The following is a 27,777-nucleotide window of genomic DNA, read 5'->3' as shown; positions in this document are numbered from 1 at the left end:
GGCTGGCCCTGGCACTGGCCGTGGCCCTGCAGCTGGGAGGGAGCTCTGTGCAGAGAGGTGTACAGAGTGGCATGGCCATGGCGGGTGGGCTTTGGGACTTCAAAGGAGGGGGAAAGAAGGCTGCGGGTTCTAGCGCTTGACTTGGAATGGCCGGGAGGGAGGGCAGCGCAGTAACGGCGGGAGGGAAGGCGATCATGGGTCTGTGCGTGGGAACCGTGTGAGCACACGGGCTCTTCCTGGCCCACAGGCCCGATCAGAAGAACTCAGAGAAGGGCCCCCGGAGGCCTGGGGAAGGCATGGTAATGGCTGTCAGAACCCTGAAGGGCCTGGTGTGACAAAGCAGGAGATTTGTGTCCAGAAATTCCATTTCTACCTGATGCACTTGGGAGTCCCTGCTTGCTACCTGGGTGACCTTGGCAGACCTTGGCCTCTCTGAGCTTCTGATCCCCAGTCTGGAATGACTGCGTGCACGCAGTACTCGCCTTTCCCTGTGTGCAGGGAAGGGGCAGACAGTCGGTGCCACATGGGGTCAGCCCACGCTGGGCAGACAGTGGCAGGAGCTGGGGAGGGGGCATGCCCTCCTCTTGGACCTCGAGCGGGACCTGGTCCTGCCCCTCCCTAGAAGGTGTGGTGGCCGGGTCACCGATATCCCAGCTGTGAATGAGCACGCACACACAGGCAGTCAGCTCTTGCTGGCGTGTTTGAGAGTAACCTGCTGTGCAAGGTTATTCGAGGCTTCTCCCCTCCTCAGGGACACGTGGCTCTGTTCGCAGCCCTCAGCCGTCCTGCGTCCAGCTGTCGCAGCAGGTCACAGGCCCCCTGTGATGGGAGACCGCAGTCTGTCCTGGCCGGCAGCTGCACTTTGGACAACAGCGTTCTGCAGAAAGGGGGGGGTTGGGGTGCAGGGGTAATCCAGGCCGCTGCTGGGGCCAGCGGAGCTGGTTCTTCTTCTTCAGACTTACCAGCGAAAGTTTCATTTTTTTTCCTTCCATGAAATAAATTATGAATGTAGTTTAAAGTGAGCCATTTGGTTCATTTGGCTGCTAAGAGAGGATTTGTCCCAGATTTACTTTCCTTTCTTTTATTTCCTCTTCTGTTGCTTTTCTTCATTCTCCATCTGGGATTCTTCTCTCTCAGGACTCAGAAAAATTGTCCACCGCTCATATATCAGAGGAGCCCCCCCTTTCAGATATCGGGGGACGCAAAGAACACATCTCCCGGGAAACTGACTCACCATGGCTTTTGTTCTGTCGCTTCATTTCTTCCTCAAACCGCGATTTACCGGAAACCAATCTGCCCGCAGGGTGAAGCCTCCACACCAACTGCGGGGCTGCGGATCCCAGCCCAGTGGCTGGGACCGGCACGGGGTGGCGGAGGCCCCCCAGCCTCAGCCTGTTCCCAGCTCTGACTGAGAAGCCAGGCCCTCGGACGCTCCAGGGCTGCCCCTTGTTTGGACCCGTCCACCACGCCAAGCTTGCCATGCTGGACATGGTTTCAGTCCTTCTCTGACACTGCAGTTCACGAAGTGTGCTTGTCCTGGGGGAGAACACGCTAGTGGAGGCAGCCGCCGGGCCACGGTTTCCTCTGTGTGCGTCTGATGGCAGTGGCCTGGGGACACAGTGGGTACAGGGCTGTGGAAGAGAAGCGCCCACTGACAGAAACATACACTCTCCCCACACGGGTTTGCAGACCCTGCTTACCCTGTCTGCGCCGCCAGCCTGGCAGGGCTGGGACCGGGTTCACGGGGGTGGCCGAGCAGCCCCGCAGCTGCTCTGTGCCGGACGCTGGGCGGGCGCTGCACACACCACGCGCTCACAGGCACTTTCACTGCCGGCTGTGCGTCCTCCTTGGAAACCCCACTTAAGAAGCTCATTCAAAGCCGTGGCCAGGATTCAAACCCGGTCCGTCTGACCCCAGAACCACTCTTTCCTCCAGCCTAGACATTTCCCCGGAGCCTGACAGCCGGGGATGTGGTACTCTCAGCTGAGAGCATGTCTGACGCGCCTGCTGCGGCCCACCTCACACGCACGGCTCTGTCCCTCTCAGTCTCATGCGCCTCTGTCCTGTGGGCAGCCCTCGGTGGCGCCACAGCTCGAAGGCCGGAGGCCCAGCTCCCAGGGTGGACGCTGGGCCCTCCTGCGCTCCCACAGCTCTGCCCACACAACTGTCTGGTCTCCAGGGGAGGTGCGAGCGTCTGTCTCCTGCACCAGCTGCGTGTCCCTGGAGCAGGGACAGCACCTGTGCGCACGTCCCCCAGGCTCTACTCACCTGCGTGCAGGTCGGTTGCTCCAGCCACCCACTGGCTTGTGCTATGTCGATGTCTCAGTTGCTGAACATGGTGTCTACGATGCCAATTTCTCTTTTTTTTCTTCTTTTGTAGCAATGGATGGTGTGCCTTTTATGATCTCAGAGAAGTTTTCTTGTGTTCCAGAAAGTGTAAGTTCATGCATGATTTCCCTCCCCTTCCACCACCTCTGCCCAGTGACATGCAGGGCTCCCGGGGGCCCCACACCCCTGGCTCCATGAGAATCACTTCTGCAGGCATGTCCTTCCCCTTCCCGGCCTGGCAGACGCTCAGCCCTACGCAGGCTGCCTGAGGGCTGGGAGTGGGTTGAGGCCCCCCTGAGCCCCTTCGGCCAAGGCTGCCCATTGCAGAGACTTGAGAATAAATGAAAGAGGGAGCGAGACAGACCAGCAAACTTGGACGCAGCTGAGCCTTTTTGTTTCAAACGTGATGGTTAATTGAATCAAACTTCACTTGGTTTCCAAGTTCAGCTTAATTTTTGTTCTTTTTTCACTTAACGACAGTGTCCTAAAAAACGGAGGCTGCCTCATTCCTTCCACTTTAATTGGAGGCCCATGCTGGGCTGAGCTGGCCCTGCCATGCAGGGTCTCGCAGCGGTGGGTTTCCCACCCAGCACTGGCCAGCATTGGCACCATGGCACATGTGAGCAAGCAGAGGCCCCAGCCGGCCCCCAAGCTGTCTTTTAGCAGCGAAGGCACTGAGAAAGCTGGTTGGGCCCAAGGGCCAGAACGCAGACCTGAGAGGCACCACCACACAGGCGCTGGGTGGCTGTGGGCTGGGGCTACAGGCCCTGCGGGGCACCCCCGGGGCCCTTGCTCTGATGGTGCGAGCCCCCCGAGCCCCTCCCCAGTGGCAGTGGCCCCCCGCCTTAGCTCTGCAGCCTGGCCCATGCTGGCTCAATAGACTTGTTTCTGGGTTGTTGTTGTTGTTTGGGGTTCTTTTATCCTTTCTGAAGAAGTTTGCTTTGAGCAGCTAATAAACGTGAAGGCCCCAGCTTGGGCACCAGCTAAAGAATCCTTCAGTGTTTTCCTTGGATCCAGCTTAAAACCACCCGGCTTGCGATTTGACCTGCTCTGTACTTTCCATTTTCATGAAATATAATAGGCCTCCTCTGAACCCTTCTGGTAAGCAGCTTAATCTTGAAAAATGCTCCTGACGTGACATGCGGAGCATGAGTAACTTCAGCCGACTCCACTTGGCCGTGTTGCCATGGAGACGCTGGCGCCTCTCCTGCCCGCTCCCTTGGAGAGGCTGTTCTGTCCTGCGCACCAGCTCCAGTCGGGAAAGTTTAGCGGGGCAGTTAGAGCCTAATGATACAACAGCTGGACCTCCGCTGGATCCCGCGCGCCGCGCGGGCAGGCGGCCCCGCGCTCGCACGGCTCGGGCTGGCAGCAGGCGAGAGCCGAACTGTTTCCTGGCTCCTGGCAGCGCAGCCCCGGGAGCTGAGTGCCTAATTCGGTGGCCGGGTCCCAAGATCGCCCTCACTAACGTGCTGCTACCAGGGCGCTGCCGACTCAGCAAGTGCTGGAGGCGCCAAGCCTGGTGCCAAGCGCTTCCCTGTGCTGCTCTCGTTTAATCCTCCCAGCAGCCCGGCCAGGAGGGCCGCCCACGCTGCTTTTTAACAGGAGAGGAAACGATGAAGCGATTTAACCTGCAGCTGCATCGCCAGGAGGCACGGGCAGGTTTTGAGTCCGGGTCCTTGGACTCCGAGGCCGGGCTCTCTCTAACCTCACCTCGCCGCCACCCACCTGCCAGACTCGGGCTCTGCCCCCTCCTCTGGGCTGCAATTCAGAACCATGAAGGCCCTGGGGTTTGTAGGAGGCTCGCAGGTTTCACTTGTTCACCCCCAGCTGCTGTTCTGGGCCATAGGAGGCAGGGCCAGCGCCCTCCTGGGACTACAGAACCCAGGGTGCCCCGGGGGGACCAGGCAAGGGGGCCTCAGAGACAGGCCCCTGTGCCCCACCACGCGTTTCGGCCCAGGCTTCTCTGGGCCTCCAGCTGACTCACATGGCCATGTGTGTTTGATTTTTCATGCTGTTTGAAAAGCCAGCATCTTTTTTTTTTTTAAGTCACCTCCCATATTCATGAAATTATAGAAACACCCATGGAAATGCAATACTATTTTTCACCACCGTTGATTTCTCAAATGATAACTGATGGGCAGTTGCTTTATTCACCTTGCATTTTCAAAGGCCTGGCATTCCCTCAGCTCCTTCCCTGGACACCTGGAGCCCCGGACAGGAGATTGGCTCCTGGCCTCCTGGAACTCCTTAGGCACATTCCACCGCATAGACCCAGCAGTCAGGGCAGCCTCTGGTGAAGCCTTGGGCCGCTCCAGCCCCACAGCTGCCAAAAGAAGGCAAACTGGCCTTTCACACGGGCAGGGAGCAGAGGCAGGAGTTACTGGTGACGGTTGCTGTCTTTCAGGACGGTCGTAGCCCTCCTGGGTGCTGAAGACAGATGACTAAGCAGGGGTCTCTCCTGGAGGGGACAGACCCCACCGACAGGTTTTCTGGACGTATGTTCCTGGGCCATTTGCCCTCACTGACCGCCATAGGGTCACACTGATAGGTTTCCGAGGAAGGGGGTGGAGAAAACACGAGATCACACAGGGTGGGGTGTGGGTTTCACGAGGTTGTGCAACCAGAGTCAGTGTGAAGGGGTGTTTTCCAGCCCTTTGAAAGGAGGACTTGGTCTGTTTGCAGATGCAGCCCTTTGACCTGCTGGGAATCACCATCAAGTCTCTGGCAGAAATTGAGAAAGAGGTAAGCAAACCGCCTAGAGTTGGGGAGGGGGCCCGAGCCGTCACTCACTCACCCCTGGAGCCAGGGGTCTGTCCCAGGAACCGGAGCACCTGGGTGTGGGGCACCACTTTGAGAAAAGCACTCCTATTTCCCTCAGATTTATTGCTTGGAAAAAGAAACTCACATTTAATGTCGTTATTACTTCAAGTCAGAGACAACCAGCATCTCGTCCTGAGTCAGAAGGTTTTCAGGGACAGGCAGAACAACCCCTTGTGCTTTATTTTTAAAAATGTCTCAGATTAAAGAAGGTGCAGTTGGGGGATGGGAGTGGAGTCGACTTTTCCACCACCTTCTGTTGTAGGACGTGCCACTAGCAGGGGTTCAGGGACACATCCCAGCCCCTGTGTGGTTTACAGGGTCGGGGGACACCCCACAGTGTGTGATAAACCACACCCCATTTAGCAGCTCGGTTTGAAACAGTCTGGAGGCTTTCCTAATAAAGAAACCCAGGACGGGGGCACGCGTGACAACTCGGAAGAACGGACACCGAGATAAAGGAGTCAGACTGGAGGTGGGACGCGCCCGCGTGCCCCCGAGACAGCCCTGGCACGCGCGCCACCTTTTATGTATGGAAGCTGCTCGGCAGTCACGCGCTTGCAGCCAGCTCTCCACGGAGAGGGGCATTTGTCTCAGAGACGGAAGCGGCAGAGCCATTTCCATATCCCTGGCCCCTTTGGGCTTTCTCCCGTGTGCCCCGCCAGCAGACGCAGGCTGCATTATTGAAAGATGGCTGAAATCAAAGAAAATTGAATCAATGTGGTACGACAAATTTCCAAACCTGTCACAACAAAAACAAGACAAAGAAGTCCCCTTTGTCTTTGACTTTCAGTAAATCATAAAAACCAACTTGATTGTCATCTACAGATTTTCTGGGGGGCGGAGTAAACTTAGGAAAAAGGATGTCTGGCTAGCACATCAGAGGTAGGCACACAGAATTCCTTGCTAGCCCTTCTCAAAATTGAGGGAGCCTGCTCATGGCCTGCCTGTGCGTGGGTCCCCGCTTCCCGTGGCACTCGGTGAGCGCGTCCTGCTCTGGCTGCAGGTGGTAAAGAGGGGCACAGCCTGTGGCCTATTTAGCATGGTCAAGTTCACATAGACAGAGGTCTAACCCAGCTCCACACTGATGGGGGCAAGCCCCGCCCCCTCTCTGTGTGAAGCACGAATCTCGGTGGCACCCATCTCCCAGGGTTCTCACGAATACAAAGCCTGTATGTGAGAAGCGCTGGCGCACGGGCGCCCCTCGCCGTGGGTTGGGTGTCGTGAGGTGGCATGTGCTGGAGATGGGCCCCCATCCGAGGGCTGCCTTCTCTGCCCGGGGTCCTTTGAGCGCTCACTGGGCGTGGCAGGAACCCCACGCTGACCAAGTGGGCATTGCTCCTCCCCATTTCGTAGGCCGAAGTGGAGACTCTGAGAGGTGAAGTAGGTTGCCCAGGCTGAGTTTGAGACCCGGCATGTCAAACTCCAATCCTCTCCATGAGGAATTAAAGTCTGTGGCTCCATGAACCTCTGAGGGGCTGGTGGGGACAGTGGGTGTGTGGGGCCGATGGACCTGTGTTCTGACTCTGGCCTTCGAGTCACAGGATGGAGTGAGGTAGGCGGGGCCTGGGGCAGGGCCCACGCACGTGGCAGAAACCACTGCCAACCCCGCCTTCTCCCTGCTCTACGGACGGAAGTCCGGCCCAAAGCCAAGTGTGGTCAGAATGTCCTGTCTTGAGGTCGGATGCCCTGCACAGAGCCTGTGGGGCAGACGCACTCTGTAGTCAGCTGCCCTGGGCGTGAGTCCAAGCTCTTCCATTTACGCCTTCTGAGCTTCAGTTTCCTCTTCTGTAAAATTGGAATAGCAACAAACATGCTTACCCTGTGGCGAGTATGGGGTTTGCCTGAGAGAGGCCTGTGAATGGCTTAGGACGGTGCCTGCCTGGCTACCGTTCACTGCTGCTGTTGTCACGGTCACGGTCATGGCCTTCCCTGTTCTCCCTGTCCACGGTGGGGGGCGGGGTTGAACCCGTGTAAGTCCAGCCCGTGCCAGCGTGGCACACTGCTCCGAGCTGGCGGCTGAGCGGTGACATCCTGGCTGGCCGAGCCTGGCTTTATGTCTTGTTTTTGGTGATGGGCGGGAACCACACATCCGTATCTCTGTTGAAGGAAGTTAAAGTAGCGTTTAAAATTCGGGGAAATGGAGAAAGGCCAGAAATGTTAAATAGGCTTGTGAAACCATCATAAATACCCACAGTCCAGAACGCTGTGGAGTCGGGCATTTAATCTGGGGATTTACACGTCGCTGGCACTGGCCATCCGTGTGCGTGTAACGGTGATTAGTGTGTTGGTTCCCACACACGTTGGTAAATGGCTCTGTCTTCTGCAAAGTCAGAGGGTTTTCTCCATAAATGAATCTGAACTTGCTCCTTTAGCCTCTGAACCCAGCCCTGCTGGGGGAGCTAGAGACCCCGGGGGGGGGGGGGGGGGGGGTTGCTCCTTTTTATTCCCAGCAGGTCCGGCTGCTCTTAGTAGGGCAGGGACGGGCCTGCGGCAGGAAGAGCTCTGCTGGGCGGTTTTCTGTGGCCCATAAACCAGGGTGTCCCACATTTTGGCGTGTCTGGGCCACACCGGTTGTCTTTGGTCACACATTAAATACATTGTGACTTGTCATCACAAAGAAATCTCAACGTTTTAAGTAAATTTGCGTTTTTGTGTTGGGCCGAATTCACAGCCGTCCTGGGCTACAGGTTGGACGCCCTGCCTGAGTGTAAACTAGTACTTTGCCATATTTTACACTGTTATGCCGAGCCTCTCACACCCTGTTCACAGGGAAACCTGGGCCTGTGGTCCCAGTGGGGGGTATGGAAAGGCCTGTCCCTGAGGGCAGCGTGGTGCTCACATCCAGACCTTGGTGGGTATGCTTTCCTGCCCACTTGAACTTTACTTACCTGCACTGCCTGGGACGGTTCTGAATTCAAGCCTGGGCCTGTCACCACCATTTTGCGCTAGGGCAGGTCACTCCATGTACAAGCCCCATTAGCCTGTCAGCCTTGAGCTTGGTGGTTAGGGACCAAAGGGGAACCTTCCAGGAGTGTGCCCAGGAGAGCTGTCCCTAGGTGTCCCCCACCGTAGCGTGGACCCACCATGGACCCCAGCCTGCCAACCCCAAAATTGCCAGGTGGAAAGAGGTGGGTGGGCAGGGCACCTCAGCCGCCCAGAGGCCTGGTGGGCTCCAGGGAGAGAGGGTGAGGCTGGGACGAGGCTCTCCCACAGTGACACCAGGTGTTTGCAGAGACGCTGGTGGACTCTGGGGGCAGTGGGGCAGTGGGGGGCAGTGGGGAGGCCAGCATTTGGGTGTGGATGCCTGGGGCAGCATGCCGAATCTGCAGCTGGGGCTTGACTCTGGGGTGGGTCCCTGGTTTCCACCTCAGTTTGACCTACAGGCCTGACGACCCTGCCCCCAGGTCCTAGCCCTGGTTCATGGTTTAGGATTTCCCCAGTGGTTGTGGCCAAGGCAGCACTTGGGTAAGTTTCATGAAAGACACCCAAAAAGGTTATGCGTTAAGGTCATGGTTAAAATCAGTGTATATGCTATCGGGCAAATTTCAAAGGAAAAAAAGCATCATAAAGCCAAAACCTCTCGCAACACAGACATCCACACAGGCAGTGTGGGTGGGTTGTTGAAAATGAACGAAGCTGTGATTAATAAGTTAAAATCTCACTGCCCCTGGCCCCTGAGGACGGTAGCAGGGCTGGCTCCACCTAGCCAGGCCGCCGGTGTCCATCCGCGGTTTGTAGCAGGGGCTTTGCCAAGGAGTAAATTAGTCCCAGGCTTGAGAAAGTGAGATTTTGTTCATTTCCCCTCCGCCCCGGGAGGTGACCAGGGGGCTGGCAGGGGCAGCTGGGACGGCACTGGGGAGGTTTCCTGGCCCCTCCCTGCGGGGCTAGGCAGCAGCTGGGCAACCCTGGGGGGCCAGGACCCGGTGAGGGCCTTATTGTCCTCCCCGCAGCCCGAACAAAAGGTTCTCTCTAGTCGGGAGCCGGGAAAGTGTGATTTTGCAGCCGACCCCTGTGATGAAGCATCTTCTCTCCCAGTGCGGAGATGGGCATATAAATATTCTCTGTCTCTGCCGCTCTTTATTCTCCTTGTAAGCAGTCGCCCCATTTCTCCATCTGATGGATTCCCCATCTTCGCCGCCGCTGCCGTCGCAGCGCCCGGCCGGCCCTGCAGAGCGGGCAGCAGCTTCTGCAACAATTCCTGAGTCCTAGGCACCTTCCCCAGCCGGTTTGTGCTCCTCCCCACCCACTGCCCCACCCTGCCTCGCTCACATACCAATCTGTCCCGCGTCTCAAGGACTGATGGCCTGGAGACAGTGGCCTTGATGGTAGTAGATCTCATGCTGCGTGCATAACGACCTGCAAGCCTTTTAAAAATAGGAGGCAGCAATTCCCGTGATGGACGGGCACCTGGCGTGCCCTCCGGCTCTGCGCACAGCCATTTCCCCACCCGTCGCCCACTGCCACAGAAAACCACGGAGCTCACCTCCCTTCAGGGGGTGCCACGCTCAAGCCCAGTGAGGGAAGTGTCGTTAGCTGCCCCGCTTCCTGCTGGAGCAGACAGCCTCCATTTTCACTCGATTCTAAAGCCGAAAGACAAGGGAGAGTCTAATTAGTAAAAGGACGATCTAATATTAATCACTCCTTTAAAATTGACAAGGGAGGCAGTTCATTTAACCACTTAATTGCTACAGGTTTTTATGGGCTGCTGTTTGCAGACGTATTTAATGAAGAAGTTATAAATCTAAGGGAGCTTAAAATTTTAATTTTATACCTAAATATTTTCCTTGTTCTCATGTTTGTAGTCAATCCTCCAGAGTGTAGTCACGTGGAATGTTCTTTAAATGAACATATTTGCTAACTGGCATGATTTCAGTTTTTAAAACATTGGTTCCAGCAATTAGGCATTTTTTTCAGTTCCCAAATGACTAGAGAAATTCGTCTTGATTATAATTGCTCTTAGCCACGCATATCTAATTTGTGTCTTTTTAAGTGTTAATTAGTAAACAGTTTGAGCTGACATCTTTATGTGTTTGTGTGTTGAAAAATGGGGCTTATTGCTTATTTAGCTTGGGGCCGATTCCACTAGCATTTACGTCACGACATTGAGGTGAAATTAATGGAAATGCATTTGGCAGCTCGAGGTAAAAAGAATGTTTGAATTCAACTTTTGGACGTTCACTTTCCCTGGGTTTCTGCTGGCCCCACGAGATTTAAGAGTGGGTTTGGGACCTGCATGTGGGGAGAAGAAAGTGAGACAGAAGATTTTCGTATCAGTAATGAAATGGCAGAGTCCCAATTTTATAAAAGCAAAATGTTCATATCCCAGCACAATTGTTCATTCTCTCGACTTTTGGAAAGCTTTCATTGTGCTCGTTAAGGGGAAAGAATTTTGTGCAGGGAGATGCTGCCAAATGTGTGGTCCCTTTGCACCATCTAGTGGTCACATCTTAAACTGCAACAAGAAGTAAGCTGCCTTCTCTCTATCTGTGAGATGGAACATTTTCACCACCCAGAATCTTTTTTCTCTATTTATATTTTCGTAAGGAAGCTGGTATTTTGGTGAGGGGAATCTAGCTACTTTATTTACTAAGTAAATATTAGTTAAATAAATAGCATTAACCTATTCTGCTCCCCATTTTTATGTCTTTGCTCAAAGACCCAAGAGCCGCCACCAGATTCTGCCGAGCTATCACACTGAGTGGAGACCATCCCAGCCCACAACAAAGAAACCTAATGGATTTGTTTAAGGGGTTAGCCTTTCTGAAGGCACAACACAAGTGTTAGCCTTCCTCTGCACGGTGGCAGTGGCTTGGGGACCACCCCTCCAGGAGCCGGCCCGCAGCTTGGGAGCTGCCGCTTTGCTGCCCAGGCAAGATTAGCTCTCTGCCCGTAAATTCTGGTAGATCTCTTGGGCAGTTTATCATCTTAAGCAGCTACCCTGCCAATCAAAATCAATTTTCAGTATTTAGTGTTTTCCCCGGGTTCAAAGGTGTGCACGTTGATAAAAATGAAGACATTTCAGACACATGACGTTCCCCACAGCCCCCTCCTGGGACACACACACACATCTGAACAGCACAAGGCTCACAGTGCACAACTACGCACGCCTTGCTTCCATACCTACCGTGCATCGTGCCCGCCCTCCGGAGTCACTCTGCGCAGATCCGCCTCCTTCCCACCGGTGACTGCGCGTCCTTTCCTCTGATGAGCGCACCATGATTTATTCAAGCAATCCACTATTGATTGGCTTTTGAGTTGTTCCAATTATTCGCTATTACACAGCTGCAATATATTTCCTTGTTACATGTGTCTTCGCTCCCCTGGGCCTTTCTTTAGAAAAGTATATGTTAGCATTTTGCCTTTTTTTTAAGAAAGGTGTGCCCACAGAACACCCCACCTTCAGCATGAGAGGGCTCCTGTTTCCCTCGTCCTCCTGTTGGCTAAGCTTCCCTGAGATTTAAAGGTGAACATCTTTTCATGTGTTTATTGGCTGTTTGTATTTCTTTGATGAGTGTCTTTTGTTTGTACCCTTTGCCTAATTTTTTCTCTTCTTTAGCTTTTTTCACTCATTTTTAAAGAGTTCTTTATACTCTTTATAACAACCATCTCTCCCTTCTGTGTTCACACCTACACACACACCAGCGTCTAATCGCCTTGTTGATGACGTGTTCCACTAAATATTTGCATGGGCAGTTTTGTTTGTTTGGCTTCAGATCATACTTAGATTATTAAAATATTCGCTTTTATTTTCTCCTGCCCTTTTGTATTTTAACATATTAAAAGTATTAAATTCTTTTCAACTACTTAATCCATGTGAAATTTACTAGAAGGTGAGAACTAGAACTGTATTTGGTTTATCCTAAAATGTTAGCCAGTTTTCTTAACATTAATTACTTTCTGCAGTAAATTTTACGTACTACCTTTATCAAATACAGTCACGGCCACATAACAAAGTTTGAGACGACAGTGGACCATATATACCACAGGGCCCCCATAGATTGTAGGAGGACTGAAAAATCCCTATCACGTAGTGACGTTATAGCTGCGCTGACGTCATTACGCAACGTGCTACCCACGTGTTTATAGTGATGCTGGTGCAAACACACCTGTTGTGCTGCCGGTCGTACACAAATATAGTAGATATAATTACATAGAATACATAGGACTTAATAGTAAATAAGTTACTAGTTTATGTGTTTACATATGATTTTTTAAGTGTATTATTTCTACTTACAGAAGACCGCTTTCTGTAAAACAACTGTGTTATCATGGCAACAGCCTCGTACCTCTTGATTGCATCATTTCCTCGTGCGTTTGATTTAAGCTCACGTCGTTCTGCACGGCCACGCGTTGCGCAGGTGTGTGGCTTGAGCACAGCGGGCTGGGCCGCGCAGCCTCGGTGCGCCCCCCAGGTGGCCTCCGTGCTCCGCTGTCGCTCAGCGAGGGCGCCGGGCAGCGGGGTTCTCGCAGCTGCTGCGGTTGTTCGGTGGCGCGTGGCTGTGTAGTCCCCTGTGTAAGTAGATTAATGCGCATTTTTCTTGGCTTGTTTTTAATCCGTTGCCACACTGTCTTGAACCTTACAGCTTTATAATAACCCTTAACACACGATAGGGTTCATTCTTTTCCCCCAGAATTTTTCTAGTTATATTTACATGACTAGTCTTCCAGCTAAACTTCGGGATCATTTCAGGGTGGAGGGGTTCCCAGAACCCCACTTTCGGTGTTTATTGTAACGGTGTGGAGCGGCATACGGACAGCAGGGGACGCACTGGCGTTATCGACGGAGGGTCTGAGTTCGGGGCTCTGCTTGCGTCACTCCGCAGAGTAGGACGGGCTCTCTGCAGAGATCCTGCACGTTTCTTTTAGGTTATTCCTCGGCGTTTTATGTGTCTGTGGCCCTTGTAAGTGGGCTCTTTTCTTCTATTATATTTTCTGTCATTTATGTAGCAAGAGACTGTTGGCTTTTGCGCTGTGTTTCCGGAGTCAGCCTCTCACTGACGGTTTTTCCGTCGCTTTTCTCCGGTGCCGCAGGCCTGCGCACCCTGGCCCCGGCCTCCTCCGCCCGAGCGTCTGTCCCTCGTCCTGGCGCCTTCGCCTGGTCGGCACATTCGGGTCACCGGGCCTCCAGGTCCAATTCATGCTTTTCATGGAAGTTTCTCATCTCAGTATTAGTCCGTAATGGTACATTTTGGCTTGTCATGTGTATGGATGTGTCTCTTTATTTTTTTCAACATGTTAAGGAGTTAGCCATCTATTTTTGTTTTCCTAAATGTTTTTATCAGAAATGAATGGTGGCTTTTGATAAGTGTATTTTAACCACCTATTGAGATGATCATATTTTCTCTCCATGGGCACATTAATACGGTGGATTATATTGATAGACTGCCTAATTTCGAGAGTCTCAGACCGCCCCCCCCCCCCGCCCGACCTGCCTTTTCGGTTCTGTGGGCAGCAGTGTCCGCGGAGCAGCAGCCCCGGGCATTTGTCGCATAAATGAGGGAATGGGGCTGGGCCCGTGGGGGTGAGGCTGAGGCAGGGATGACGTCGGGCAGGCAGGACCACCTGCCCCGATACCATCCGGAGTTGTGTGTCTGCTCTGTGCAAAACTGAAGTCAAGGTGAGTCTCTGGCCTTAGGCAAGTCTTTCCTAAGAGGATGTTTGTATTATTTTGGTTTCCAGGGCTTTCATCTCCCAAGTCTTAAGGTGATGCCCCGCCCATCCGCGTGTCCATTTTTCCCCCACCGCAAACTGAACTCTTAGAAGGAGACTGGCACATGGGTCAGAAATGAGCCTGCAGACAAGAGGAAGATGAGGCAGGCTCCTTTCCCAAGAGTCCCCCCTTCCACCAGGAAATCAGTGCCAGGAAGCTGTATTATCTTAAATAGCTTCCGCAAATAATCTAGGAGAGGAAAAACACAAGTATCTGGTTTTTAGGTGATAGGTACTGGTGTTTATTTAGCAGCCGCAGCACCGTGGGTCCCCAGACCTGCCTGATCCTCACACAGAGCAGACAAGCTACACACCCAGGTGCCTGCTGGGCCGCCAGCCCAGCCCCATGGGAGGGGCCAGGGCCAGCAAGATGCCTTTTGTGTCCTAGTTAATCACACAGCAGTCTTCAGTTCCCCCACAAATGTGCCTTCCCCATTTTCCTTAAAGAGATGGCCCCGTCAGTCTTTCATTTTCCTACTTCCAGGGGTTATGGGTGTGGCATCTTTCACTTTCTTGCTTACTTTGTCTCCATCGCCCCATGTGCTCACAGTGATAAAAAATAGATAATCACAGCGGTGGCACCTGACACCCTGCCTGGTCAGGCAGGTTATAGGGAGTAGTGGGGACTGTGGCAAAGCAGAGAGCACGTGCCCCTGCACAGGAAGCAGCTCCATTTAACCACACAGGGCCTGGAGTTGCTGTGCAGGAAGGAAGGTCCGGAATTGCCGTGGCCCCTTTGTTTCTATACAAAGTCTCTAAACTTTTCAGTGTCTGTAACTGATTTTCAATACCACACAGGCCAACAGAGTGCAAACCTCCCATTTGTACGTGGTCTGTGTGTCAAGCTACAAACACAAAGCATGGCTGGACTCCCAAGTTCACCGTTCACAGGGATGCTGTGGACCAGCCCTGGGCCCAGAGCTACCTGCACGACTTAAGTGGCACGGGGTGGGGGCCAGCACACCTTCGCGCTGCAGGGGCCGTGAGAGTTCAGGGTGCCCAGGGCCGCACCGACTCACTGCCGCCTCCACAGAGATTGGATTCGAGAGTGGCTGCCTGCCCGCCCGCCCACCTGCCCATGCGCTGACTCCCTGCCTCAGCTGCCTGCTCCCCTTCGCACTGAGCTTGACCTTTCCCTTCATTCACCCATCCATCCGCCCGCCTATCCATCCATCCATCCATCCATCCATCCATCCATCTGCCTGCCTATCCATCCACCCACCCACCCATCCATCCACTGATCCACTCATTTGTTCATCCATCCATCTCTTCTGGGCCACAGTCTCTGCCAGGCTGTGGAATGGCAGAAATGGCCAACCCTTTCTCAGTACTGTACCTGAAGGTGCTCTGGGGGAGGCGAGACCACTTCCCAGAACAAAAGCCCCTTTAGCTAGGCCTCGGAGGACAAGCAGGGCTTAGGTGCTTGAGGGAGGAAGCGTGTCCGCGAGGGGACAACCTGAGGCGCGGCACAAAGGCGGGTCTGGCCCCGCCACACTGAGGAAAAGTGCTTGGCAGGGAGGTCTTAGAAACCACGCGTGGGACAAGGTTTCTGCTGGAGTCATTTCCACCTGCTCCAGGGGGGAGGGGGCTGGGGCTCTGCCACAGGGTGGGGACACAGAAGTCACTTTCCCGCTCCGTCCACACGCCAGTAGGAAGTGCCTTGTGAGCTGAGGGTGCCCCGAGAGCAGGGCAGCAGGTGCCACTGTCCCTCTGGGGAGTCCCAGCTGAGGACAGGGAAGCTGGTGACTGGGGGGGATGCAGGAGGTGACCTGGATGCCCCGATGATGTAGAAGGAGGCAGAGCTGTGCTGGTGGGTGGCGGGGTGTTGGAGCAGCAGCTGCTTCTGGGGTCGGTCGGTGCTGGGCTCCTAAAGATGTGGGTCCTGCTCCTTGAGCAGGTGGGCCTTGGCGAGCCCTTGTCCCACCCCTCACTTAGGGCGACCCAGCAGAGCCCTGGGCTCCTGACTCCAGGTTTGCTGCTCTGAGATCGGAGCTCCTGGACCCAAAGGGGAGAGCCAGCTCAGAAACAGAAGCAGCTTCTCCGAAGGTCTGCAGGGGCGAGGGTCCCCATGTGGGCGGCTGTGGCACCAGCCAGAGCATCCTTGCCCGCTGTGGTGGTGAGAGGCACCTCCCAGCTGCATCCGGAGCGCTGGTGGCCTCGGTCAGGTCACTCTGAGCCCTGGCTGGCTCACCTGCGTGGAAAGAACAGTACCAGCTTCACAGGGCGTGAGGAATTGTCCCTGACCCTCTCACTCAGGATCAGGCAGCTCCTGCCACCCCGTCACCTTGTTAGTGACCACTGACTGGGTTAGAGGCTATAGTGATCCATGAGCCTTGAGCTCCAGGCCTATTCTCACCAAGTGAGGAAGTTGAAGGTGTTCTCCCCAGCTCGGGGGAGTTCTAGCCCCTCCGACGCATCCCCCTTTCCCGGTTTTTCAGGTGTCTCTGTGAAGCCGCAGTCAGGTACGCACAGGACTGCCACAGGGGAACGAGCTAGCAGCCCAGGGGAGGCTGCACTGCAGGGCCCAGGGCTCTGCCCAGACGGCTTCTCCCACTGCCGCCTGCCTCTTCCCTGCCCTGGGGGCTGAGTCCCAGCAGCCAGGCTTCTGAAGACAGGTGGCAGGACACTGCCCTGAGTGAGGCGAGGGAGCTGCCCATATCTGAAATGCCCAGAGGGACTGACCTGCAGGGGGTGGGGGGCCAGACTAGCAGGAGTCATGGCCTGCTCTGGGGCCAAGGCAGGTGTGGGCAGGGCGGTCACTGGGCACTGGTCAGAGCATCCTTGCCGGCTGTGGCGGTGAGAGGCGCATCCGGAGCGCTGGCGGCCTCGGTCAGGTCACTCTGAGCCCTGGTCGGCTCACCTGCGTGGAACGAACAGTACCTCACCCACCTCCCTCTGACTGTGCAGGGACCCTCCCAGCCTGCTGGCGCACACCCCTCAGCGGGGTCCACCCCTGAATCAGACACCTCTCCTTGACCTGAGTCTTGCCCCTTCACTTCCCCGCACCTGTCCTCACCTGGCCGCAGCCTTCCAGGGCCCTCTGTCACTCACTGAAGCGTCCATCTAGTCTGTTTTACCCCACGTGCACCCATATGAAGAAGTGGACGCAGGAGCCTACTGATGCCAGTTGCTGGGCCAGAGCTGCACTGGCCCCGGCCACCCCTTTGGCCCTCCTTGGCTCAGTCTGCAACCTCGTGACAGGCAAGAACTCCCCAGGCCACAGCTCGCACGTCTGAGAACCCCGTCGCCCTTTCTCACGGGGAGCACTCCGACTGGTTTGATCGCCACTGGGCCAGGGAGGGAAGGGGGTCTGTGCTCGCCTCTTTCTGTCATGTCTGGTAAACGTTTTCAGGCGAGTGCTGCCGTCTGCCCCACCCTGGGCAGGGCCAGGCACCCCTGGCTTTGGTTGAAATCCTTGGGTCTGATGCTCAGGAGGACTGGTGTTTTCCCTCTCAGGTGCTTTCACGTGAGTTTTCTTAGGTGAAACTCATGACACCTTTGTGGGTGGTTCGGGTGGCAGGTTGTGGGTGGGCGGTGTTGGTTGCCACCGTTTTTCCAGTGAGGCTGGGCAATAAAGTGACTCAGCCTCAAAGGTGCCGTTGGAAGCTGTGGGCAGCACCTCCCACTGCCAGGACTCTAGCTTCGCTGTGAGAAAAGGCTTTTGGAAGTTGGGACCTGTGCTCCCTGGCTCAAAAGATCGGGTGTGTCAGTTTCAGGGCATCAGTTGCAGGGTCTCCAGGCCTGAGCACCCACCTCCAGGCCCCAGGCCCCAGGGAAAGAGCCCCAGCCCGAGCCCTGACAGTGATGTCTCTTTCCCTGCGATGCCTCAGCAGCTTCTGATGCTCCTGTGATGGCGGCCTATGCCCACCAGAGGGCGCCAAGGCCTGACGCCGCTCAAGGGGCTTGGCTCTGCAAACCCAAATTCTTTTTAATTGAAAATTTTTTTAATTCAAAAAGGATTTGCTGTTTGTACTCGAGTGCAGGCTTCCCTTATGCGGGAGACTAATGTCTTGCGTAAACAGATCTGGGCCCAAATCCGCCTTCAAAGGTACTCGCTGTTTGCCCAAGGGAGTGAAAGGGCTTCCAGAGGCGGCCCTAGTCTCTTGGGCAAACACTTGGGGGCCAGCAATCCCCGGCAGAGGACAGCGTCTGTGGGAAGGGTTATCTGCAGCCTAAGGGGGATTATGTCAGGGGACATATGTTGAAATTTCATTTGGGGAGTTAGTGAAAACAAGAGGGGGGAGCCACCCTTTTCTCCAGCCAGTGCAACCTAAAAAGGGGAAAATCTCAAGGGCAGGGGTGGGGGCGGGGACAGCAGTCTGTGCTCTGTGCCCAGATCCCTGGGGCTCCGGAGGGGGCGGCCGTGTACTTGGGCTGTGAGTCAGGAAGAGGCTGTGTGTACTCTTCCCCTGCCTCCCCCCACCCCACCCCCAAACACAGAGACACAGGAGTTCAGCTGTTTGTCCTCAGAGGCTCATCTGTGCCCCCCTCCTAGGGACCCTGTCCCTGCTCTGCCACAAAGACTGGCCTCAGGACTCCCCACTAAGCCCTGGTCAGCACTTGCGTGCCCAGGCTGGGAAATGTCCTGTCCCCCGCCCCCGCCCCACCACCCACCCTGACACCCAGAAAGCTGTAGCGCCCTTCACTGGGGCCACTCCTGCCAGCTCTCCCAGCCACAGAGGGCCCAGGCCCCTGGCTGCAGACAGCTGGGAGCTGCCGCCTCCAGCTCTTTTGATGGGCTCTGTGCCCACCAGCTCGCAGCAACTCCAGGCAGCCCGACTGCCCATATTTGCCCCACTGCCCTGGAGCCTGGCACAGCGGGTCCCCCGAAGCCTCCCAGAGGGGAGGGGCCACGGCCCAGGGGTCTGGGCACCTGGCACGGGCTGCTCCCTCATTTGAGAGGAGTCTCGCCTCTCCACTGCTCCAGGCAGGGTCTCCCAGGCTGGTCTCAGAGCAGCCGGAGGGAAGCCCCCAGCCTCCTCCTGGCCCACCCCCAGTCTCTGGGCGCTCATCCCAAGTGCCAGGCCCAATGCCTTGTGGGCATTTCTTGAAACATCGCCACACCTGTAAGGCCAGCTAGCCTGACCGAAAGTGCCTCCAATGACCATCCCTTATTCTCTGGGTCCGTGTTTCCCAGCTGAGTGGCTCCCCCACCCCACGTGCTCCTTGGGGACCACCCTCAGCCACAGGCTGAAACATTCTCATGTTCTCCCACCCAGCTTCCTCTCCCTCCCGTGTTGCTCATTGGGTTAATGGGTCGTGCCCACATCTCTCCCTTACCACCTCGTGCAGCTCTCCCCTGGCCCCTGTGCTGGGTGGATGTAGTGAGTGGGTGCCCAGGAATCCAATGAGGGAACTGCTTCCTGCTGTGATGCACCGAAGCAGCCACAAGGTGGCGGTATTGTCCCGGGCTTTGCCCAAGTCTGAGGCTTCCAGAGCCACACTGGTTTGCCAGCCACTTGGAAGCTGAAATCCCCAGACCCTGGCCTGGGCCCTGGTCGCCAGAGAGTAAAAGAGTGACTGGCTGGGTGCTGCTGTGATTGTCCCAAGTGGCCAACAGGTGTGCAGTAAGCATTTGCCTTGGGTCGGGGCTTGGCGGGCCCTCACCCCGCCGAACCTCCTTGTGACCCCAATTTTTAATTGAGGTATAATTGACATTATTTTCATTTCAGAGGTACAATATATTCATTATTTGTATACATTACAAAATGATCAGTGTAGTTAACATCTGTCACTACAGTTACAGTTTTTTTTCCTGTGATGAGAAGTTTTAAGATTTACTTTTAGCAACTTTCAAATATGCAGTGCGGTGTAATTGCCTATGATGAGCTCTGTATCGCGTCCCCATGACTTATTTTCACTGGGAGTTCGGGCTTTGACCCTCATCACCCACGGACCCACCCAGCCCCAACCCTGCCTCTGGTGACCGCCAACCTGTCCCCTGTTCCTGTGAGCTCACTGGGAGCTTTCTGTGTCTTTTTTTTTTTTTTAGATTCCACATATAAGTGAGATCATATGGTGCTTTTCTTCCTCTATCTGACTTATTTTATTTAGCATAACGTTGCCACAAACGGCAGGATTTTGTTAATCTTACAGCTGAATAACACTCACTCCACCATGTGTAGGTCCCACTCTTTCTTTACCCACTCACCTGCCGGGGGGCGGTCGGTGGTCTCTCTCTCTCTGGGCCAATGAATGGTGCTGCCGTGAGCACCGGGGTGCGCACGCCTCTCCCAGCCCCTGTTCTCCTTGCCTTTGAGGAAAATGCAGCATTGGAGCTGCTGGGTCGCGTGGCAGCTCCGGTGCTGACGGTTTAAGGGTCCGTGCTGCCCGTCTCAGCAGCTGAGCCCATTTACAGCCCCACCAGCAGTGTGCACGGGTCCCCTTCTCACACATCCGTGCCATCACCTGTCGCTTGTCTGCGCGACCCCACTTCTTCTAAGGCGGGGTCACTGAGGTTCACCTGCAGCAGCAGCTCCTCCGCTTCCCACCCCTTCTGGAGACAGAGGCAGTTTGTAGGGACCACAGTCCTGTCTTGAGCGTCACTGGGGCCTGTGGCTCCAGGGGCCACTCGAGGCTGCTCACCTCCACTGTTCACACAGGGACAGGATCCGCCTAGGCCTTGCCCATCCCCAGCTCAGATCTGTGTCTGTCTGTCTGTCCTGCATTGCTCCTGTGGGACTGTCAGGCAGGGGGGTTAGGGACACAATTAAACCTGAAACCCTCAACTTTTAGCCATTCTCCTTGTTCAGCGTGGCCCCTCCTGGCCGAAGGCAGCCCACGGTGGGGAGGGGGGCTGGGCAGGCTTTGCCAACAGGCCGCAGGAGGAGGGCACGGGGCATTTGGAGCCCGTGGCGGGGGGGGGGGCGTTTTCAGCGCCCCCTGCAGTAGATGCCCCTACTGCTGTGGCTCCCAGAGTCTTCTACCAGCCCCCACACCGTGTCCCGGAGGAGGTGGCTTTGGGTGGTGGCCAGGTCCAACCAAGCAGCTCCGCTTGGCTGATTTGAGTAGGGGGGACCTTTTTTGACAATTCTGCCTGCTAAAAAGATTTCAGATATTTTAAATGTTTGACAACCAGTGATCTAACTTAAGCTCCTCATTCCCAAAACCCACGGGACCACATGGCTGCTTCCCTGTCGTGTTCCAGGCTCTTCCCCCAGCCCAGCCCCCACCAGCCCATTTCTGCCCAGCGGGCACTCCTTACCTGCCCCCCTTCTGCCCGTCATGCCCTGCTTGGCATGGAGACATTGCGATCCCACCTGGCCTTAGAGATGAACCTCAGGTCCCCAGCCTCCACCATAAAGGCACCGCCCCTTCGATGAGCTCCCAGCACTCAGAACCTGCCTCTATGTGTGTCCGTGTGTCTGTGACCCAGGGTCTGCCAGGTGAGCCTGGCCTTGAAGCTGGAGAGCTGAGCTCTTTCAGGGCAGGTGGCTCAGGCGGGGTGGCCTGTGAGGCGCTGCCCTCAGGGAGCCTCAGGTCCTCACCGGTTCCCTGCAGGGAGTGGCTGTGGACCTCAGTGAGGAAAGCGTGGGTGGGGGTGTCACCCAGAGTGAGTGTCATCAGCATGCTCAGGAGGCCCTTGAGCAGAGCAGCAGGCCAGGGGTCCCCTGAGCCTGGTGGCTGCCACCGGCCTTCAGTCAGGTTTGGGATGGAGTCCCAGGTCTGCCCCTCCCCAGTGTGCGGCTCCTCCCCCAGTAGGACAGGGACCGGTGGGAGGCAGGAGGGTGCTGCCCACGTGTGTTTGCCGCTGGTGTCGTGGCTTTGGGTGCCACTGGTGCTGAGGTCTTACCCCGTGGGGAGTGGGGGTGGGGTCTGTGAAAGGTCCCAGTCACCACGAACCAGCCAGGCAGCTGCAGCACCAGGGGTGTGTCTGCACACGCTCGCTCGTGCATGCACTCAATTCACACGCCCAGTCTGCGTGCACAGGTGGGGGCTCGGCGAGTTGCGATCAAGACCCCCCCCACGCGGCCCCCAGGTGTCCCGCGCACTGACTGTGCTTCTCTGCCCGCCCCCCACAGTACGAGTACAGCTTCCGCACGGAGCAGAGCGCCGCCGCCCGGCTCCCGCCCAGCCCCACGCGCTGCCAGCAGGCGCCCCAGTCCTGAGGGCCCGCCACCGCCTGCGGGGAGAAGATGCGTTGGCCCGACTACTGAGCGCCCCACCTCTGCTCCCTCCTGCCCGCCCTTCACGCTGCCCCCTCGGGGGCTCGTCTGGAAGACTGTGGGCAGCTGAGCGCCTCTGTCTCTGGGTCATCAGCTGGCCTGAAGCGACACCCTATCTTCCCCGGGCTGTGGGTCATGACCTCGACTAACCCATGCGCTGGTAGTGACCAGCAGCTCCTAACATGTGTGCGTGATGAGCGGCCATCCTCCGAACAACCTGCCTGCACAGGAGTCACCCGAGGGCCTGGACAGGTGCCCGGGGTGCCCAGTGACACCACCAGCTCCCTTCACTCCCGTCACCTGCCACTAAGCCATTGCCGTCCTCCTGGAAGCCCTGAGCCAGGGGCAGCTTTGCACAGACCCTCCAGGGAGCCCTCACCACCTGGACCCCGGCTGCCGTGGAGCAGGCCCCTCGTGCCCACAGCCTCGAGTGCTCGCAGCGTCCACGGCAGCCCCAGGAATGAGCACAGGAGGGGGAGGAGGCCAGTGGCCCGGGTGGACCCACACCCATCCCCTGCCCCACTGTGGACGTGCTGTGCTCAGACTTGCGACGGGACTCACACACTGGACGTCCTGGGGCCAGGGGGCGGCAGGCCCCAGCTGCCGGCACCGACAGGACTTGCTCTCCGGGCAGGAAGCCCGAGTACCCGGCGCTCGCTGCTCAGTTCACTGGGCTCACCCACTTCACACCCACTTCCCCCAAAGGGCTCGTCTTTGCAGCACCCACGTGCCATCAGCAGTGCCAACGGCTCTGCCCGGTGCTGTGAGCCAGCGCCCGGCCCAGGAGGACCGGGGCGCGTGCTCACCTGGCTTCTCAGAGCCAGGCCACGTCCTGACAGTGTGTGCTCCTCACGATGGTGGTTTTGACAAGCCTGTCCAATCCAGGTCACCAGCCGCGGCCAGCACCAACATTTCTGCCACTCACAGCCGGTAGACACAGTGCCAGCTGCCAAGTTCAACTCCACACACATTTGCCATGACAACAGGGGTTGCTGCTGTGTGTGGGGGCTCGGGCCCTTCCCTGGTGGCCTGCCTCGTCTGGCTGTTGGTGTCTCCCATCTCGGGGCGGGGGGAGGTCACCAGATGGTCGGAGCTATGCACAGGTTTGGTGTGAGGGGGCGGGGTGGAGAGCAGTGAGGTCCCCCCACCAGGAAGGTAGCACAGGAGAGCCCCAGCCAGGGACAGGCCCCTCCCACCTGCGGTGCCACCCCGGGATGGCACGTGGTTAGCTGGGTTGCTGGGTCACAGTGGGAACAGCCAACAGTCTGGGGAGTGGCCACCAGCTAAGTGGCAGGGCAGAGCAAAAATACCTCATGTACCTGTCAGCCCCGCCCCCTCCAAGCCCCTCAACTCTTGACCCTGGTCACCCCCTTGGTGTTCATGTTGACACCTCCTGATTACTGCGCATTAACCTAAGGGCGTCCCTGGTGAGACCGGCCTCCCCATGCCTCCCACGCAGCAAGGCGGCAGGAAAACAGTTCGTGGAACTGGCCAGGGCCCGGGAGATTTGGGGATGGGGAACAGCAGCCCGCTGAGGACCTTTGGGACTGGTGCTTAACCAGGAGAGGGCCAGCTGGTCTCAGCTGCACCCGCTGAAATAAGCTAGTTGTTTCTGGGGACCCGAGGGAGCCCCTGGAGGCCCAGAACACACGTGTCTGCTGCTCCTTTTTGGATGCTTGGCTGGTTCAAAACCAGGCGACCTGTGTGACTCAAAGGCCAACAGCCAGAGATACCGCCCAGCGGGGGCAGGGCCGTGATCCTCCGTCCAGCTCACCGGATCATGCACTGTGTCCATCCCTCGATGGTTGCTCACACCTGCTTGTGAGATTCTCTCTGGTAACTCGGGCAGCCCTCCCCCCTCGACTGACAGCCAGGCCCTTTGGCGGCTCTGCTGGGCCAGAGAAGCTTCGCATACGACAGTGTGGGGCCCAGCGGTGAGAGGAGGAGGTTGTCCACCAGGGGGAGTCAGGTGAGCCAGGAGACCGCCACAGCCTCACAGACCTAGTCTAGGTAACAACAGTGTTGGCTGTGAAGGTCGCCGTGGCCTGAGCCAGGCCAGAGGCGCGGTGTGGGCAGGTTGGCTGTGTGCCGGCTGTTAGGCTGCTGCTAACCCCGTCTCTCTGCCGTGGGAGCAGTAGGGGAGGTCGAGCAAGTGCGTGGGCAGCAGTAGGCTGGGGTGCGGGGCTCGGGCTCACACCCACAGACCGCACGACCTGTTTCTCTCTGGGAGAGCACTTTGCAAACCGTCTGGCCAGGTGGGGAGGGAAGGAAGGGTTTTGTGGAAAAGGGAAGGGCAGCGGCCTTGCCCTCAGCCCCCCAGCCCCCCAGCGCCCTCTGTCCCCCCAAAATAAGCAGAGCACAGTGCCCCCTTGCCTTCTCCTCTCTCTGAAAGTTCAAAGTCTCCCCCCAAAGGCCGTGGAAGCGGCGACAAGGGGTAAGTGCTCCGCTCCAGGCTCACGTGCAAGTTTGCAGCAAGGCCGTCTCCCAACCCCTAGTCCAAGAACTGACCTCAGCTGTGGCCGCCCCCACCGGGAGAGGCAAGCACCCCACCAGTGGGAAGAAATAGCAGGTTAGCTCCCAGGCTGCCCAAGCTCCCCTGCCCCCCCCCCTGGGGTTGGAGGGTCACAACCTGTCTGCCCACCTCGCTGGTTGGTGACTCACAGTTGGTGGCGAGGAGCTGCTGAGGTTGGTTGGGACTGGTTACCCATGTCCTTCTGAAAGGAAAGGTGGGGGCGGGACAAGAACCAGCACACACTGTGCCCACACTCCATGCCGGGCACGAGGCCGGCAGCTTAAGCACATCTTTCTCCTGTCATTCCCCTAAAAACCAAACACACCCTGAAGTGGGTGTGATTTGCTCCTTGTCCCAGGTGGAGAAGCTGAGGCTTGTCCAAGGGCACAAGGCTGGTGAGTGGCAGAGGCAGTTTTTGGACCCGATGTCGCGGTGCCAGCCCTCCCAACCTAAGCACATGCCTCACGGCGACCTTTTAGTTTCTGGTCCAGTAACACATCCCAGCCGCCGCCGGTCACGCTGGCATCGCCGGAGCACCGTGACATGGGCGCTGAGCCCAGGGCGAGAGCCTGCTGGCCGCCCTGTCGTCATTGGCCGTTTGTGGAGTGGCCCGGCCTGCAGCTCCTCTGAGAACGGGGGGCCCTCAGCGAAGCAGCCGCGTGCCTGCAGGGTGTACAGAAGCCACGCCCGCCCGACTCGGTTCACTGTCCCCTGTCCCCCAGGGGCCCGGAGGAGGCGGCCAGTGCCCACGCTCCCGCCACCTGGTGCCCCTGGGTCAGCCCAGCTTTCTTCGCGTTGTAGATGGGGCCCTGCGGCAGCTGCCGCTGTCACCGCCGAGAGAGAGACGGGGTCTGTTCCCCCAGCCAAGGGCGCACGCTGCCGTGTGGCCGAGTGGGGCCTCCGACAGCCACTGCGCACTGGCCGTGGGAACGACGTCCCTCCTGTGAGTATTTATTTGAGGTGACTCTTGTACTTGGCAAAGGGAAGTTTCACTGTGTGATTGTCTGTCTTCTTAATATAATTTGTTAAATAAATGTTTGTTTTAACCTTTCCCTGGCTGCTGCTGTCTCTGAAGCCGCCCCAGAATGTCTGTCAAGGCCTCCAGCTTGTCCCACTGGCCAGGCCAGCCGCGGGCATAAGGAGCAGAGGGCCGCCACCCCCGACCTGCCGGCCTCCTTGAGAAAGCCAGGGGGCCGCCGCACCCCACAGGGTGTAGACAGCCTGGTCACAAGGCGGCAGAAGTCGGAGGGGCCAGCCCCAGGAATGCCCCTGAAGGAGAAAAGCCCCACTTGCCACAAAAGCCTGTGCGGTGTGTGCATTTCAGCAGGTCACCAGTGAGGAATGTGGGCTCTTTCGTCTGCACTGGCCCTGGAGCCATGTCTGGGCGGGCTCAGGGGGTCCGCTGGCAGGAGGCTACAGCTGTGTGGTTTCCATCCTGCCCCCGGACTGCTCACCTGCTTGTGAGACACCACCCCAAACGCCCGGGGGGCCGCAGGGCCCCGGGACACGCAGGGGCTCCTGCGAGGACCTGCCGGTTCAGGCCTCGCTGTCAGAGCACCGCGCCTCCACAGGTGACCTTTGCGTTTTGGGGCTGAGCCGCCGCTGCCTCCAGCCCCACTTCTGCCAGACGCCGTTGAGGCCGGGTGGCCCTTAGCTCACACCGTCTCAGCTTGCTAGGACCACAGGAGTCCCCACAGAGTGTCAGAGCCTCTGGCCCAGGCCCCAACCACGGGCGCCTCCAAAAAGAAAAGCCCCCCCGAGAATTAATTGCATGAGAAGCTCCCAAAGAACACTCAGTGTGGATTCAAAATCTGGCTCTGCTACTTACCGACCTGGTGGCCCTCCACTGATGACCCAGTGCCTGTCAGAATGGGGACTGCGCCTCCCTTGCGCAGACGGCACAAGGACACTCACGGGGCACTTAGCCCGAGCAGGGCCCGAGGGCCCGCAGGCCTTTCTCTGGGGCCTGGGCTCTGAGTGGCCGTCCAGAGCACGTGCTGGGGCACTGAGCAAGTGCAAGTGTGGCCTCCGACCCCCAGGGCCCAGGGTCTGCTTGCAAGGAGCCTCGGGCACCGCTCGGGAAGGCAGACAGACAGACGGATGCTCGGATCCCCTGAAGAGGCACCTCACACACTGGCCTTCAGACAGGAAGAAAACCAAAGTCCATACACAGCAGCCAAGGCCAAGGCAGGGTTAGTAGGTAGACCCAGAGGACACTCAGAGCCCAAAGCAGGACCCAGCTGAGCCCCAGAGAGGCCGGAGCCAGCGGCACCCATTCCTCCTGTCTTGCCCCCCCCCCGCCTCATCTGCCACTACCTGGGTGTCTGCTTACTTCTCACTCACACATGCCCTCTCTCTCATGTGCTCTGCACACCAGCATACGTGGCACACATATGCATATGTACACACAGCCACCCAAGTTCACACATTCTTGGTTCAGAATTTTCAGAGGCAAGAGAACCAGGGCAGACTCTGATTGGCTGGCCTGGATCAGGTGACCCCCTTCTGCCCCTGGTTTCTCTGGCCCAAGTGGGAGGGGGAGTATATGATCACAGAATGTCTGGAGCTGGTCTAGGTTTGGGTCCTAGAGAGGCATCTGCTACAGAGGAGGGCAGGACCAGGGGCAGAGGGCTGGGAGACCTTCCCGGGGAGATAGAAAAGCACCCCACCGGCCACCGTGATAGGAGGGCCGACGGTGAGGTGCGTGACCCATCATTTATCCTTCATCTAGCCCTTCAACGCGGGTGAGTGCCTTCTGTGTGCAGACTTTGAGCCGGGCACTGGGGACTCACGGCGACATCCCTGTCCCCGTGGAGCTGATGATGGTCTAGCCCGTGTCACTCGTGTCCACACCCCAGCCACATCTGTCCTCCCTGTCCCCCTGCTCTGCCCACTTTTCCCCAAACTGGCTCACCCCTAAAACTCTGAGCTCCCCCACGCCCCACCCTCGCCCCTCTCTCCCTTCTGCGTCCTCCCGGCAGCTGGGAGCAGCCCATGTCTCTCACTGTGCCTACCTCTGTCACTGGCCCACAGTGATACAGTTCCAGCAGTGACTTGGATGTTCCACCTTGACCTTGGCATAGCCCGAGCTGCACGTACCATCTTCCCCCAAGCCCCGAACGGCTCCCCTTCCGACTGCTACCTGTCAGGAACAGCTTTGCTCTGGAACAGCTCTGCCAGAGCCACCCACGCCACCACCCGGAGCCAGCTGTGGTCACCCCCATTGCCAGCAGGACAGTTCTC

At 57.3% G+C, this 27,777-nt stretch overlaps 1 protein-coding gene across 2 annotated transcripts in view; it reads left to right on the top strand.

Annotated features, from left to right (window-relative positions):
- The window catches only part of MVB12B (multivesicular body subunit 12B), a 150,343-nt gene extending 126,002 nt beyond the window's left edge, over positions 1–24,341 (top strand). For both annotated transcript variants that reach the window (XM_053667714.1, XM_037159983.2), the window contains exons 8-10: positions 2,381–2,436; positions 5,011–5,070; positions 21,879–24,341. In XM_053667714.1, coding sequence (XP_053523689.1) covers positions 2,381–2,436; positions 5,011–5,070; positions 21,879–21,965 — 203 coding nt within the window. In that variant the 3' untranslated portion in view covers positions 21,966–24,341. The remainder of the gene's footprint in view (positions 1–2,380; positions 2,437–5,010; positions 5,071–21,878) is intronic.
- The last annotated feature ends 3,436 nt before the right edge of the window (positions 24,342–27,777 follow it).

This window comes from Artibeus jamaicensis, unplaced genomic scaffold (genome assembly GCF_021234435.1).
Source record: "Artibeus jamaicensis isolate MK-2021 breed Jamaican fruit bat unplaced genomic scaffold, CSHL_Jam_final contig_471, whole genome shotgun sequence".
Classification (NCBI taxonomy): domain Eukaryota; kingdom Metazoa; phylum Chordata; class Mammalia; order Chiroptera; family Phyllostomidae; genus Artibeus; species Artibeus jamaicensis.
Note: the sequence above shows the minus strand (reverse complement) of the source record. Positions and strands in the feature narration are given on the sequence as shown.